This window comes from Spea bombifrons, chromosome 1 (genome assembly GCF_027358695.1).
Source record: "Spea bombifrons isolate aSpeBom1 chromosome 1, aSpeBom1.2.pri, whole genome shotgun sequence".
NCBI classification, from domain to species: domain Eukaryota; kingdom Metazoa; phylum Chordata; class Amphibia; order Anura; family Pelobatidae; genus Spea; species Spea bombifrons.
In genome coordinates, this window is record NC_071087.1 from 165,246,798 (window position 1) to 165,261,333 (window position 14,536).

At 54.8% G+C, this 14,536-nt stretch overlaps 2 protein-coding genes across 2 annotated transcripts in view; one reads left to right on the top strand and one right to left on the bottom strand.

Moving 5' to 3' along the window:
- The first annotated feature begins 365 nt into the window (after positions 1-365).
- Positions 366-5,382, top strand: LOC128467434 (WAP four-disulfide core domain protein 6B-like). The gene is made up of 6 exons (XM_053449081.1): positions 366-603; positions 1,514-1,711; positions 2,689-2,865; positions 3,750-3,806; positions 4,134-4,212; positions 5,252-5,382. The coding sequence occupies exons 1-6, from the start codon at positions 540-542 to the stop codon at positions 5,301-5,303; spliced, it is 627 nt and encodes a 208-aa protein (XP_053305056.1). The 5' UTR covers positions 366-539; the 3' UTR covers positions 5,304-5,382.
- An 8-nt stretch (positions 5,383-5,390) lies between these two features.
- LOC128467424 (myosin-IIIb-like) overlaps positions 5,391-14,536 on the bottom strand; it is a 28,663-nt gene continuing 19,517 nt past the window's right edge. The window contains exons 19-29 of the mRNA XM_053449070.1: positions 13,544-13,629; positions 13,087-13,134; positions 11,481-11,528; positions 11,305-11,396; positions 10,911-11,045; positions 10,707-10,828; positions 9,654-9,841; positions 8,594-8,683; positions 6,584-6,749; positions 6,175-6,408; positions 5,391-5,836 (exon numbers count right to left, since the gene is read on the bottom strand). Coding sequence (XP_053305045.1) covers positions 5,801-5,836; positions 6,175-6,408; positions 6,584-6,749; positions 8,594-8,683; positions 9,654-9,841; positions 10,707-10,828; positions 10,911-11,045; positions 11,305-11,396; positions 11,481-11,528; positions 13,087-13,134; positions 13,544-13,629 — 1,245 coding nt within the window. The 3' untranslated portion in view covers positions 5,391-5,800. The remainder of the gene's footprint in view (positions 5,837-6,174; positions 6,409-6,583; positions 6,750-8,593; positions 8,684-9,653; positions 9,842-10,706; positions 10,829-10,910; positions 11,046-11,304; positions 11,397-11,480; positions 11,529-13,086; positions 13,135-13,543; positions 13,630-14,536) is intronic.

Genomic DNA, 14,536 nt, shown 5'->3' on the forward strand with positions numbered 1-14,536 from the left:
TGTAAGTGGTCTCCATCCATCTCACATCCTTAGGGAGTGTAGAAGCAGAGGGGCCACAGGGCGATGTCATTTATTCTTTATTATTTGGTGGAAGGTGTAGTCTTTTCTGGTCACGTGCAGTCCATAGGGCAGGACGTGGTGGCCATTATCGTCCATCACCAGGACTCATAGAGCTTTGAGAGGTCCCAAGGTGGACACCCGGCCCTTCTGGGACGCAGAAAATCTACTTCCTGGTTCTTTCTGAACTACTTGTGTTTTGAGACCAATCTCCTGGTTCACATTGTGTTTTATGGCCCCGGATTATCTCCCAGAGCGTGATTCACGTCTCTTATCTCCTAACGTTATCTCCTCCTCACATAGAAGATCCAAAGCTCAGAGCGTCCCAGAGACGTGAGACACGGACTTCGCTAGCCACTTGTGCCACTTTGGGTGACATTCTTCTCGTCGTGTGGATTGCGGTTGCCAGCGCACAGATATCGCTGAACGGCGTTGTGGTTCAAGCCACAAATCAGCGTTTGAATTGAGGCCTTTAAAGCACCATGTGGCCCCCGATCCCCGTTCTGCTGGGGCTCCTCCTGCTGACATCTGACTCTTTATCCCAAGGTGAGCAATTAGAGTTCTTCCATATAATCCCCGGGGGGGGGGTTTGGGGGTAGAATTAAGCTTCTTAAGCAGACTCCGTGTCCCATACCTCTCTTCTGCCTGTTGCCCTACAGTGGGAGGGGCAGACTACGTGTCCCATACCTCTCTTCTGTCTGTTGCCCTACAGTGGGAGGGGCAGACTGCGTGTCCCATAGCTTCCTTGTGTCTGTTGCCCTGCAGTCTGAGGAGCAGACTGCGTGTCCCATAGCTCCCATGTGTCTGCGTCGCTGTGCACTGGGAGGGGCAGACTCCTTGTCCCATAGCTCTCTTCTGTCTGTTGCCCTGCAGTAGGAGGGGCTTTCTTCGTGTCCCATAGCCCTCTTCTGTCTGTGTTGCCCTGCAGCGGGAGGGCCGGACTGCGTGTCCCATAGCTCCCATGTGTCTGCGTCGCTGTGCACTGGGAGGGGCAGACTCCTTGTCCCATAGCTCTCTTCTGTCTGTTGCCCTGCAGTAGGAGGGGCTGTCTTCGTGTCCCATAGCCCTCTTCTGTCTGTGTTGCCCTGCAGCGGGAGGGCCGGACTGCGTGTCCCATAGCTCCCTTCTGTCTGTGTCGCCCTGAAGTGGGAGGGGCAGACTCCGTGTCCCATAGCTCCCTTCTGTCTGTGTCGCCCTGAAGTGGGAGGGGCAGGCTCCGTGTCCCATAGCTCCCTTCTGTCTGTTGCCCTGCAGTGGGAGGGGCAGACTCCATGTCTCATAGCTCCCATGTGTCTGTCGCCCTGCAGTGAGAGAGGCATACTGTGTGTCCCATAGCTCCCTTCCAGTGGGTGTCTTGCCAGCCATTGTGCCCTGCTCTTTGAACTGCATGTTTTATTACTTGCCTCGATTCACATCTTGCCCTTAATGCCTGTTACCTGCCGGTACTCTTCCCCAGACAGTGACTGTGATGACCCAGCGGGCGTGGGGGGGTCCGGTCCGGGGGCAGAAATAAGATGGTCGTATGATAAGTCTCAGCAGATCTGCAGAGCCTTCGTCCAGAAAGAAGACGGGAAGAGCAGGAACAGCTTCAGCTCCGAGAGGGAATGTCTCAGGCGCTGCTCGCCCGGGTTTAACGCTCTATATCCCCCTGGAGGTAAGAGTCTACAGCTCTAACGTCACCCTGACAGCCGACTGTCTATACAGCCTGATAAATACACCCACCCCCTCTGTATCACCCAATAAATACACCCACCCAGACGCCCCCCCCCGTATCACCCAATAAATACACCCACCCAGACACCCCACCCCCTCTGTATCACCCAATAAATACACCCACCCAGACGCCCCCCCCTATCACCCAATAAATACACCCACCCAGACACCCCACCCCCTGTATCACTCAATAAATACGCCCACCCAGACGCCCCCCCGTATCACCCAATAAATACAACCACCCAGACACTCCACCCCCTCTGTATCACTCAATAAACCCACCCAGACGGCCCCCCCTCTGTATCACCCTATAAATACACCCACCCAGACACCCCACCCCCTCTGTATCACTCAATAAACCCACCCAGACGGCCCCCCCTCTGTATCACCCAATAAATACACCCACCCAGACACCCCACCCCCTCTGTATCACTCAATAAATACACCCACCCAGACACCCCACCCCCTCTGTATCACTCAATAAATACACCCACCCAGACACCCCACCCCCTCTGTATCACTCAATAAACCCACCCAGACGGCCCCCCCTCTGTATCACCCAATAAATACACCCACCCAGACACCCCACCCCCTCTGTATCACTCAATAAATACACCCACCCAGACGGCCCCCCTCGTATCACCCAATAAATACACCCACCCAGACGCCCTCCCCCCGTTTCACCCAATAAATACACCCACCCAGACGCCCCCCCCGTATTACCCAATAAATACACCCACCCAGACACCCCACCCCCTCTGTATCACTCAATAAATACACCCACCCAGACGGCCCCCCTCGTATCACCCAATAAATACACCCACCCAGACGCCCTCCCCCCGTTTCACCCAATAAATACTATATAAAACCCTTTCTGTTCCTCTGTTGATCTGTTTCTGCCCTTTTATTGCCCCACAGAAGCCGTGTGCGGTTTGCCCCAGGATGCCGGCCCCTGCATGGCCCTGATTTTAATGTGGTATTACGACCCGCAGCGGGAGGCCTGCGATACTTTCTTTTACAGCGGATGTCAGGGCAATGGGAATAGATTCGACAGCAAAACGAACTGCACCGGCACCTGCATTACCCCCAGGAAAGGTAAGGAGACAGCGGAGGGGTATCAACTATTATGTAAAGAACCATTAATACCCCCAGGAGAGGTAGGGGGGACAGCGGAGGGGTATTAACTATCATGTAGAGAACCGTTAATACCTCCAGGAGAGGTAAGGAGACAGCGGAGGGGTATTAACTATCATGTAAAGAACCATTAATACCCCCAGGAGAGGTAGGGGGGACAGCGGAGGGGTATTAACTATCATGTAAAGAACCGTTAATACCCCCAGGAGAGGTAGGGGGGACAGCGGAGGGGTATTAACTATCATGTAGAGAACCGTTAATACCCCCAGGAAAGGTAAGGAGACAGCGGAGGGGTATTAACTATCATGTAAAGAACCATTAATACCCCCAGGAAAGGTAGGGGGGACAGCGGAGGGGTATTAACGATCATGTAAAGAACCGTTAATACCCCCAGGAAAAGTAGGGGGACAGCAGGGGGTATTAACTATCATGTAAAGAACCATTAATACCCCCAGTAGAGGTAGGGGAGACAGCGGAGGGGTATTAACTATCATGTAAAGAACCGTTAATACCCCCAGTAGAGGTAGGGGAGACAGCGGAGGGGTATTAACTATCATGTAAAGAACCGTTAATACCCCCAGTAGAGGTAGGGGAGACAGCGGAGGGGTATTAACTATCATGTAAAGAACCGTTAATACCCCCAGGAGAGGTAGGGGAGACAGCGGAGGGGTATTAACTATCATGTAAAGAACCGTTAATACCCCCAGGAAAAGTAGGGGGACAGCGAGGGGTATTAACTATCACGTAGAGAACCGTTAATACCCCCAGGAGAGGTAGGGGTGACAGCGGAGGGGTATTAACTATAATTTAAAAATGGCTACAATTTAATTCTACAAAATTTTCAGGAAGATCCAGCGGAACCAACCTAAGCGAAGAACCGTCTTCTTCAGAGACAGACGCAGGTAAGACCTCGCGGTTATCTCCTCACGTAACAGTCTCTGTAATGCTGTCTCAGATGGAGGGTTCTGTCACACTCTCTGCGGTCTCTCCCCACGTGCCGCGTAACATCGCTGTCTGCGCTCTCTCCCCACGTGCCGCGTACCATCGCTGTCTGCGCTCTCTGCCCGCGTAACATCGCTGTCTGCTCTCTCTCCCCGCGTAACATCGCTGTCTGCGCTCTCTCCCCGCGTAACATCGCTGTCTGCGCTCTCTCCCCGCGTAACATCGCTGTCTGCGCTCCCTCCCCGTGTGCTTTTGATGTGTGTTGACGGTTTCTCCATGTTCCTCAGGGCTGGTTATCGGCATTGTGTTCGGTTGCGTGTTTGGGGCTGCATTTCTTATCACGCTAATTCTCTTTTTGGTGCAGAGGTAAGTTACCCACCGTCCTCGATTAATACCTCGTTCACATGCCCTGTACTGCCCACAGATACTGCCTTTACACACACACACACACACACACACACACATGTATACACACACACTGCCTTTACAAACAGCTGCCCATACACACACATATATACACACACACTGCCCATACACACACATATACACATACACTGCCCTTACACACAAATCTATACACTTACACCCCTTTCTCATCTTCGATCCTGTCGTGGGAGCGCTTGGTCTGCTTTAGTGCTCCCTCATCACTATGCGCCGGCTATCGATGTAGAGCACGTGGATGACATCAATAGTGATTCGGGAGCACTGAAGCCGAGGTTCGGGTGAGTGACAGACTAAGTGACAGACCTCGCGCTTCTTAATGTTGGGCCGGTTACATGGGGATTGTGATCTCGCCAACCAGTCCTGCAGTCTGCAGATGGGGCGGCCGCTGAGCAGGGCTACGGTTACGGGGATCACAATCTTAAACCTGCCTCGGCGCAGCCCTGAAGACCGGCCCAGGGGAGGCGGCTTCTCTGCTCACCCCTCCCCTATAGATACGCTACTGTTAGGGGCTGGCAGCACTGTGATTCACCACAGGGCCCCCAGAACGAAGGGCACTTGGGCAACAGCCCAGTGTACCCATACGTTTAGATGGGGGTTCCAATTGCCCCCCTGTAACAACACCTATGAAGTTAGATAAAAGGTAAAGATAGAAAAAGAAACTCCAAGCCAGGAAATCCACAGAACGGGCCCTTCCTGTATTACTGCTCCAGGGCCCAAAGCTGAAGGCGCTGCTCTAGGGCAACATGGAAGATAAATGCAACATAAAGAAGATTCCCAGACCTGGGGAGTCCCTGAGCCCCTGAGTGTCACTCGGTGTGGCAAAACTCTGTGGGCTACAGGCGACACCACGGTTTCCTAGCAACAGATACCCCAGACCCGCTCCCCCAAAGCACGAGCACACTGTCCATTCCCCACCCCCATACTACCCAGCCTCACATCGCTCTCCCATTTCTGTTTCCAGGAAGAAGCTGAAGAAGCAGCACAAGCGGGTCCCGGCCGTGGAAATGAACTAACCCCAAGAGCTCGCTCTCCCCCCTTATGAACCAAGTCTAAAGAAAAGTTTACATTAAAAAGAATAAAATTCACAGAAATGATCCTGCTTGGGGCAATTATTTATATTTATTTATATTCACCGAAACGCTTTACATGTTTATGCGAGGAATGCGCCAGAATATCGAACACGACGAGTTCTGTGGTTGAAATGTATTAAACTGCGTTCATTTTACCCTCCTCCCCCAACACGCTCCTGGTGCCCCATCACAATTTGGGGCTTTTGCTAATTCTGCCGATTTGCGCGCGGGCCTCGCAGTTACATCGTGTTTGCGTGAAGCGCTCCAGGCGCCTCTGCTGTAAAACGGGTTCTCCGTCCCCAACAGACACCAGAAGCGATTTTCATTCTGGGGCCGAATCATGAAAACATCTCGTTGGTTTCTACGTGGAAACTCGGCATCGAGCCCAGAATCGCTTCTATTCTCCTCAAACCGGCTCCATGTCAGCCAAGCGCCGGGCGTCAGGTGCCGGTGTTCTTGGCGGAAAGCGTAGAGGCCTGCGAGGAAGAAGTCCAAGGTGAGATAATCCCAGCTTAACAGACAAGAAAGTGATTCCGGAAAACAGACGCGCGCTACGGGGGCCGGGTACAGCGGCCAAGAGAGACCGGTAACCGGCACCAGACTTCGAGGTCCGCCTAGACAGAGCCGGAAAGGTGATTGGAGAGACCCCCTACGCGTGACGGGGGTCTCCTACATACAGTGCAGCTGCAAAGAAGAGGGGGGTTCATTTATTAATCGATGAGGATCCTCATAAGACTCTCCGAACCACAAAGGGGTAATTAAGGCTAAATTACCCCAAACCCCCACCTGCGCAGCGAATCGACCGCCGGCTCACCTGCTGGATCTCCTGCATGGCGATGCGGATGGATCTGTGCAGATGGGGCCGCGGGGGAGACGTCTCTGGCAGCTTCTTCTTGGGTACATCTGCCGACGCCTGGTGGATGCGCTGCGGGCCAGGCTCGTCGCGTGGACAGGGGGCAGGATACGGCGAGGGGGCATTCTCATTCCCCAGCGAAAGGGTCTTTGTCAAGAACTTTAACTCTTCAGAGTCCGGCTCCCAATTAGCAACCTTTGAAGGAGACACAAACCATTCAGGACACAGAAAGAACACACAATGCAAATACACGAGGTTTGTGTCACCAGCTACAGGTCTGGCAGGTTACTAATACCCGTCCCCAACTACCACCCCCCAGCAATAAATACCCCACCCCGTCAGCTAACACAAAGCCGGTAATTACACCTACCGCCCCGCACGGCTCCGCCAGGACTTCTCCGTACGGCTGGATCCCAGTCCCATGATAATACCGCACCAGAGCTTCGAGGGTCCAGTGGGCCTGATCCTCCCCCAGTATGACGTAACATCCGTTAGGCTGCACGTCTATCATGTAATGTCTGCAGCGAGCCGGACCCCTGGGGGAGAGACACGGCTGCTTATCTGCGCATGTGGACCACCTAACCGCACAACGAGAACAGATCCAGATCCCGCACAGCGAGAACAGATCCAGATCCCGCACAGCACCTAACCGCACAGCGAGAACAGATCCAGATCCCGCACAGCACCTAACCGCACAGCGAGAACAGATCCTGATCCCGCACAGCACCTAACCGCACAGCGAGAACAGATCCCGCACAGCGAGAACAGATCCCAATCCCGCACAGCACCTAACCGCACAGCGAGAACAGATCCAGATCCCGCACAGCACCTAACCGCACAGCGAGAACAGATCCCGGACAGCGAGAACAGATCCCGATCCCGCACAGCACCTAACCGCACAGCGAGAACAGATCCCGCACAGCACCTAACCACACAGCGAGAACAGATCCAGATCCCGCACAGAACCTAACCGCACAGCGAGAACAGATCCAGGTCCCGCACAGCACCTAACCGCACAGCGAGAACAGATCCCGCACAGCGAGAACAGATCCCAATCCCGCACAGTACCTAACCGTCAAGCGAGAACAGATCCCGATCCCGCACAGCACCTAACCGCACAACGAGAACAGATCCAGATCCCGCACAGCACCTAACCGCACAGCGAGAACAGATCCCGCACAGCACCTAACCGCACAGCGAGAACAGATCCAGATCCCGCACAGAACCTAACCGCACAGCGAGAACAGATCCCGCACAGCGAGAACAGATCCTGATCCCGCACAGCACCTAACCGCACAGCGAGAACAGATCCAGACCTAACCGCACAGCGAGAACAGATCCAGATCCCGCACAGAACCTAACCGCACAGCGAGAACAGATCCCGCACAGCGAGAACAGATCCAGGTCCCGCACAGCGAGAACAGATCCAGGTCCCGCACAGCGAGAACAGATCCAGATCCCGCACAGCACCTAACCGCACAGCGAGAACAGATCCCGCACAGCACCTAACCGCACAGCGAGAACAGATCCCGCACAGCACCTAACCGCACAGCGAGAACAGATCCCGCACAGCACCTAACCGCACAGCGAGAACAGATCCAGATCCCGCACAGAACCTAACCGCACAGCGAGAACAGATCCCGCACAGCGAGAACAGATCCTGATCCCGCACAGCACCTAACCGCACAGCGAGAACAGATCCAGACCTAACCGCACAGCGAGAACAGATCCAGATCCCGCACAGAACCTAACCGCACAGCGAGAACAGATCCCGCACAGCGAGAACAGATCCAGGTCCCGCACAGCGAGAACAGATCCAGGTCCCGCACAGCGAGAACAGATCCAGATCCCGCACAGCACCTAACCGCACAGCGAGAACAGATCCCGCACAGCACCTAACCGCACAGCGAGAACAGATCCCGCACAGCACCTAACCGCACAGCGAGAACAGATCCCGCACAGCACCTAACCGCACAGCGAGAACAGATCCAGATCCCGCACAGCACATAACCGCACAGCGAGAACAGATCCAGATCCCCCACAGCGAGAACAGATACGGCAGACTGCGGAGTCCGTGGTGATCAAATACCCTCCTCAGAACCGACCCATTGAGGTGGTGGGGCGCCGAGGGGCTCGATCACCAAACAATCTGCCCCGGGGCGCGGCTGTCCCTCTGGAGCTTTTGGCTTAGACCGCTGCTCATCGGGGGGTATTTCTAGCACCTACCTCAGGGCCTGTTACACGGAGATCAGAGGCTCACCAGAAGGGCCGATCTGTCCCAGTAATGCAAACAGGGGCTTCCCCTCGCTCTGACCTGCAGCCCCTAAGGGGTAAGGTGTGGGTTCGTTAGGACTTGGATAGGGGACCACGTTCCACCTACTTGTAAGTGAGAATGTACCCCGCGCGGTTCTGGCTGATCCGGATGAGGAAGTCTCCGAGTCCTTTATCCGCCAGAAAATTCTCAGCATCTCTAAAGAAATAAACAGAGAAACCCAGAGAGGGGTCACTCAGACAGGGGCCACACATAACACCGCAAATGTTCCTAAAAGCCTTGGGTGGCCTATAATCTTCAAGCTTAACACTCCAACCCCACTGGACAGCAGAGCCAGTATCAGACCAAATGGCCCCTGGGCCAGAATACTGTAGTCGCCCCCATGTTTTTTTGCTTTTCAGATGCATTAAGTTTTAAACAGCATGTTAACAGTTAACACAATTTATAAATCCATTAGTTAAATCAGTGACCGCCCCCCTGTATAATGTATAGATAAATCAGTGAGCGGGTCCCTGTATAATGTATAGATAAATCAGTGACCGGCCCCCTGTATAATGTATAGATAAATCAGTGACCGGCCCCCTGTATAATGTATAGATAAATCAGCGACCGGCCCCCTGTATAATGTATAGATAAATCAGCGACCGGCCCCCTGTATAATGTATAGATAAATCAGTGGCCGGCCCCTGTATAATGTATAGATAAATCAGTGACCGGCCCCCTGTATAATGTATAGATAAATCAGCGAGCCAGCCCCTGTATAATGTATAGATAAATCAGTGACCGGCCCCCTGTATAATGTATAGATAAATCAGTGGCCGGCCCCTGTATAATGTATAGATAAATCAGTGACCGGCCCCCTGTATAATGTATAGATAAATCAGCAACCGGCCCCCTGTATAATGTATAGATAAATCAGTGGCCGGCCCCTGTATAATGTATAGATAAATCAGTGACCGGCCCCCTGTATAATGTATAGATAAATCAGCGAGCCAGCCCCTGTATAATGTATAGATAAATCAGTGACCTGGCCCCTGTATAATGTATAGATAAATCAGCGAGCCAGCCCCTGTATAATGTATAGATAAATCAGTGACCGGCCCCTGTATAATGTATAGATAAATCAGCGAGCCGGCCCCTGTATAATGTATAGCTAATATTACGTTACCGCCGGGAGATCATGCCGTGCAGCCATGTTGGAAAGGCCCCGTCGCTCCGCACTTTGTCCGCCTGGGTTTCCTGGAACCAGAGGAGGGTTTTGCGTCTCTGAAGCATCTTCTTCTTCCCCTCTTTTCCGTGGACCGCGGTGAGAGAGACGCGCGGGGAGTCGGGTTTAGGATTGTCAAACGGGGAGAGCTGCGGAAGACACGACTTCAGTCAATGAGTGGAACTTTGGCTTCACTGCTACAGCAACAACAACGGTCTCATCTGTAGTGACAGAGGAGAGGGGGGGAGGAGAGGGGGGGAGGAGAGGGGGGGAGGAGAGGGGGGGAGGAGAGGGGGGGGAGAGACGAGAGAGGGAAGGGGAGGAGAGAGGGAAGGGGAGGAGAGAGGGAAGGGGAGGAGAGAGGGAAGGGGAGGAGAGAGGGAAGGGGAGGAGAGAGGGAAGGGGAGGGGAGATGAGAGACACGGGAAGGGAGGGGAGAAGAGAGAGAGAGACAGGTGAGGAGAGAGAGAGAGACAGGTGAGGGGAGAAAAGAGAGAGAGACAGGTGAGGGGAGAAGAGAGAGAGAGAGAGAGACAGGTGAGGGGAGAAGAGAGAGAGAGAGACAGGGAGGGGAGAAGAGAGAGAGAGAGACAGGGAGGGGAGAAGAGAGAGAGAGAGACAGGGAGGGGAGAAGAGAGAGAGAGAGAGAGAGACAGGGAGGGGAGAAGAGAGAGAGAGAGAGAGACAGGGAGGGGAGAAGAGAGAGAGAGAGAGAGACAGGGAGGGGAGAAGAGAGAGAGAGAGAGAGACAGGGAGGGGAGAAGAGAGAGAGAGAGAGAGACGGGAGGGGAGAAGAGAGAGAGAGACAGGGGAGGGGAGAAGAGAGGGAGAGAGAGAGAGAGAGAGAGAGAGAGACAGGAGAGGGGAGGAGAGAGAGAGAGACAGGAGAGGGGAGGAGAGAGAGAGAGAGAGAGAGAGAGAGAGAGACAGGAGAGGGGAGGAGAGAGAGAGAGAAAGACAGGGGAGGGGAGAGAGGGGAATCTCTCCACCATTCAAAGCCGACCGAGCTTTTACCTCAACAAGCTGGCTCCGTGGCCGCGGGACTGGTTGCCGAGATGGACCATCACCTGACCCGGAGCACACCTTGGACGGAGGAGGCCGCTTACGCGGAGCAGGAACCGGGCGGGAGGCAGCCCCTGACAACAGCCACAGAGTCAGTTAGTTCCCAGATCACAATGCATTTCGCCTGCCTGCTCGCATATCTCCTGCCTCACTTACTGCGCTGCTCCTCCTGCAGTCTCTCGCGCTCTCTCACCGCCTCTTTCTCCTGCTCCAGCCGCAGTCTCTCCTGCTGTGATTTCAGCTCCCGTAGGAGCTTCCGGTATTTTCTGCGGCAGAGTAAAGCTTTGTAACCTAAAAGGAAAGACATATACGCTTCATGAGGTGGAGACCCTGCCAGACACAGAGTTTGGATAATACTGCCTGGCTCAGAATGGCTCAGTCTTATTCACCCAGTGGGATTCTCTGACTAATTACAGTCTATGGAGGAACGGACTTTATTAGCATCGCTTTAAAGCATCGGCTCAGTGTGGTGTTTGAGCCGGGAGAGTTCCCCAAAATATCACATGACCGATATTGGAGGAAATTAAGTGATTTGCCGGCCGCCACTTACGCTTCTGGAGAACAACGGCGGCGGCCGTCAGCCTCGAGACACATTGGGCAAGCTGGTCCTGGTGCCAGTATTTAAAGAAAAGACGGGTCACCCTGCAGAGGAGGTAAAAGGCAATAAAGCTCTGAAATAATCTGACAAAAGAGTCAAATAATAAAAACTGAGCAATAAAAACTTACCCGCAGTGCCAACCACTCAGCTGCGCCCCCCGGAGGACCTCCAGGCAACTGAAAACAGAAGAACAGACGGTCAACACGTCGGCAACTCTCCACGCATTTCATTCGATCACCATACAGATCTGTATGTAGATGAGACGCGTCCCTTCACCGCAACCGCCCTCGCATCCCCTCACCACAAAACCGCCCTCGCGTCCCCTCACCGCAAAACCGCCCTCGCGTCCCCTCACTGCAACCGCCCTTGCGTCCCCTCACCGCAAAGCCGCCCTCACGTCCCCTCACAGCAACCATAACCGCCCTCGCGTCCCCTCACAGCAACCGCCCTCGCGTCCCCTTAACGCAAAGCCGCCCTCGCGTCCCCTTAATGCAAAGCCGCCCTCGCGTCCCCTCACTGCAAATTCGCCCTCGCGCCCCCTCAACGCAAAACCGCCCTCGCGTCCCCTCAACGCAAAGCCGCCCTTGCGTCCCCTCACGGCAAAACCGCCCTCGCGTCCCCTCAACGCAAAACCGCCCTTGCGTCCCCTCACCGCAAAACCGCCCTCGCGTCCCCTCACCGCAAAACCGCCCTCGCGTCCCCTCACCGCAAAACCGCCCTCGCGTCCCCTCACCGCAAAACCGCCCTCGGGTCCCCTCACCGCAAAACCGCCCTCGGGTCCCCTCACCGCAAAACCGCCCTCGGGTCCCCTCACCGCAAAACCGCCCTCGGGTCCCCTCACCGCAAAACCGCCCTCGGGTCCCCTCACCGCAAAACCGCCCTCGCGTCCCCTCACCGCAAAACCGCCCTCGCGTCCCCACACCGCAAAACGGCTCTTGCGTCCCCTCAACGCAAAACCGCCCTCGCGTCCCCTCACCGCAAAATGGCCCTCGCGTCCCCTCACCGCAAAACGGCTCTTGCATCCCCTCACCGCAAAACCGCCCTCGCGTCCCCTCACTGCAAAATGGCCCTCGCGTCCCCTCACCGCAAAACGGCCCTCGCGTCCCCTCACCGCAAAACGGCTCTTGCGTCCCCTCACCGCAAAACCGCCCTCGCGTCCCCTCACCGCAAAACGGCCCTCGCGTCCCCTCACCGCAAAACGGCCCTCGCGTCCCCTCACCGCAAAACGGCCCTCGCGTCCCCTCACCGCAAAACGGCCCTCGCGTCCCCTCACCGCAAAACGGCCCTCGCGTCCCCTCACCGCAACCATAACCGCCCTCTCACCAGCCACCCTCTCAATTTGATCTACGGAGTCTCACATGTACTGACACCATGACAAGTGCAGACTGACTGACAGACAGACAGACAGACAGACAGAGATGGGCGAACCTCATAGAGCAGAAACGCGTCCCCTGGGAGCCATGAGTAACTGGAGTCAAGCTTTCTATTCGAGGCCACGAATAACAGGGCCCTCACGGACACTCACACTGCTCACACAATGCTCTAAGGGTCAGTTAAAAGGAAGGTCTCTGGACTCTCCAACCGGCCCATTACCCAGAGTCGGAACAGCCTCCGTACTTCATTTTTGCCAGGATATGCCTGGCATAGGCTGAAGGCAAATATGAAGGATCCGAGTCCTTACTGTGCAGGAGAACCCTCTGGAAATGACCCCACTTCTCAGTCTGTGGCACTCGCCTCTCTCTGTTGAAATCCACGTCAGGTCTTCGGAGGAGGATCCCAAACCTTTTAGAATAACGGCAGAAAAGAGCCAACTAAGCGCGGCACTAACCACAGCCTGTCCACGGAGCTCGCAATCTAGGGGGATGCATGAAGGCAACGGGGGCAGCTGCTGAATCCCACAACCCGCCGGCCCGGCTAGTCTGTAAAGACTTCAACATTAATCAGTCGTTGGTCTCGTCTCAGATTCAGGAGCCGTATGTCTATCCCATGCATGTTTAATCCCCTCACTGTATTACCCTCTACCACTTCTGCTGGGAGCCTGTTCCACTTATCTACCATCCACCCAGTCATATAACACTTAATCATTTATTAATCTCATCCTAGATTCAGGGGCCGTATGCCTATCTCACGCATGTTTAAGTTCCCTCACTAGATTAGTACTAATTGTCACCGAAGTCCAGCAAATTCTCACCGTCCAGCAAATTCCTGGAAAGTCGGCCTCCAGGAGAAGCCGTCCCTGCGGATCCGCACCGTCTCCATCAGGCCGTTATACCGAAGCTGTGAACAGAGGAGGTCAAACAGTTAAAGGAGCCGAGATACGACCAAAGAAACACCCATGTCTCAGAAATTCCCCATGAGCCGTGCAGGTAGAGGGGCAATTTAACCTTGTGACGGGGAAGCAAGATGGCGGCAACAATTTAAATCCCATGATGAAAAAAAGATTTCTCTCCAGTGAAAAGTGCGCCCGGCGCTGCATACGGCGATACGTGCACCCGGCGCTGCATATGGCGATACTTGCACCCGGCGCTGCATATGGCGATGTGTGCACCCGGCGCTGCATACGGCGATGTGTGCACCCGGCGCTGCATATGGCGATGTGTGCACCCGGCGCTGCATATGGCGATGTGTGCACCCGGCGCTGCATATGGCGATGTGTGCACCCGGCGCTGCATATGGCGATGTGTGCACCCGGCGCTGCATGCGGTTATATATACGCCCGGCGCTGCATGTGGCGATACTTCCACCTGGCGCTGCATACGGGGATACGTGCACCCGGCGCTGCATACGGGGATACGTGCACCCGGCGCTGCATATGGCGATGTGTGCACCCGGCGCTGCATGTGGCGATATTACAAGGAAGGAAAACGTTTGAGGATCGAAGGAGAGGAGAGAGAGATACAGAGAAGGGAGGAGAGAGAGATACAGAGAAGGGAGGAGAGAGAGAGATACAGAGAAGGGAGGAGAGAGAGACAGAGATACAGAGAAGGGAGGAGAGAGAGAGACAGAGATACAGAGAAGGGAGGAGAGAGAGAGACAGAGAAGGGAGGAGAGAGAGAGACAGGGAAGGGAGGAGAGAGAGATACAGGGAAGGGAGGAGAGAGAGATACAGGGAAGGGAGGAGAGAGAGATACAGGGAAGGGAGGAGAGAGAGATACAGGGAAGGGAGGAGAGAGACATACAGAGA

Excerpts from the sequence above, each read along its gene's own strand:
- LOC128467434 (XM_053449081.1), top strand. The coding sequence starts at position 540 with ATGTGGCCCCCGATCCCCGTTCTGCTGGGGCTCCTCCTGCTGACATCT. Across the intron at positions 3,807-4,133 it reads TTCTTCAGAGACAGACGCAG|GGCTGGTTATCGGCATTGTG; the intron begins GTAAGACCTCGC and ends CATGTTCCTCAG. Across the intron at positions 4,213-5,251 it reads ATTCTCTTTTTGGTGCAGAG|GAAGAAGCTGAAGAAGCAGC; the intron begins GTAAGTTACCCA and ends TTCTGTTTCCAG.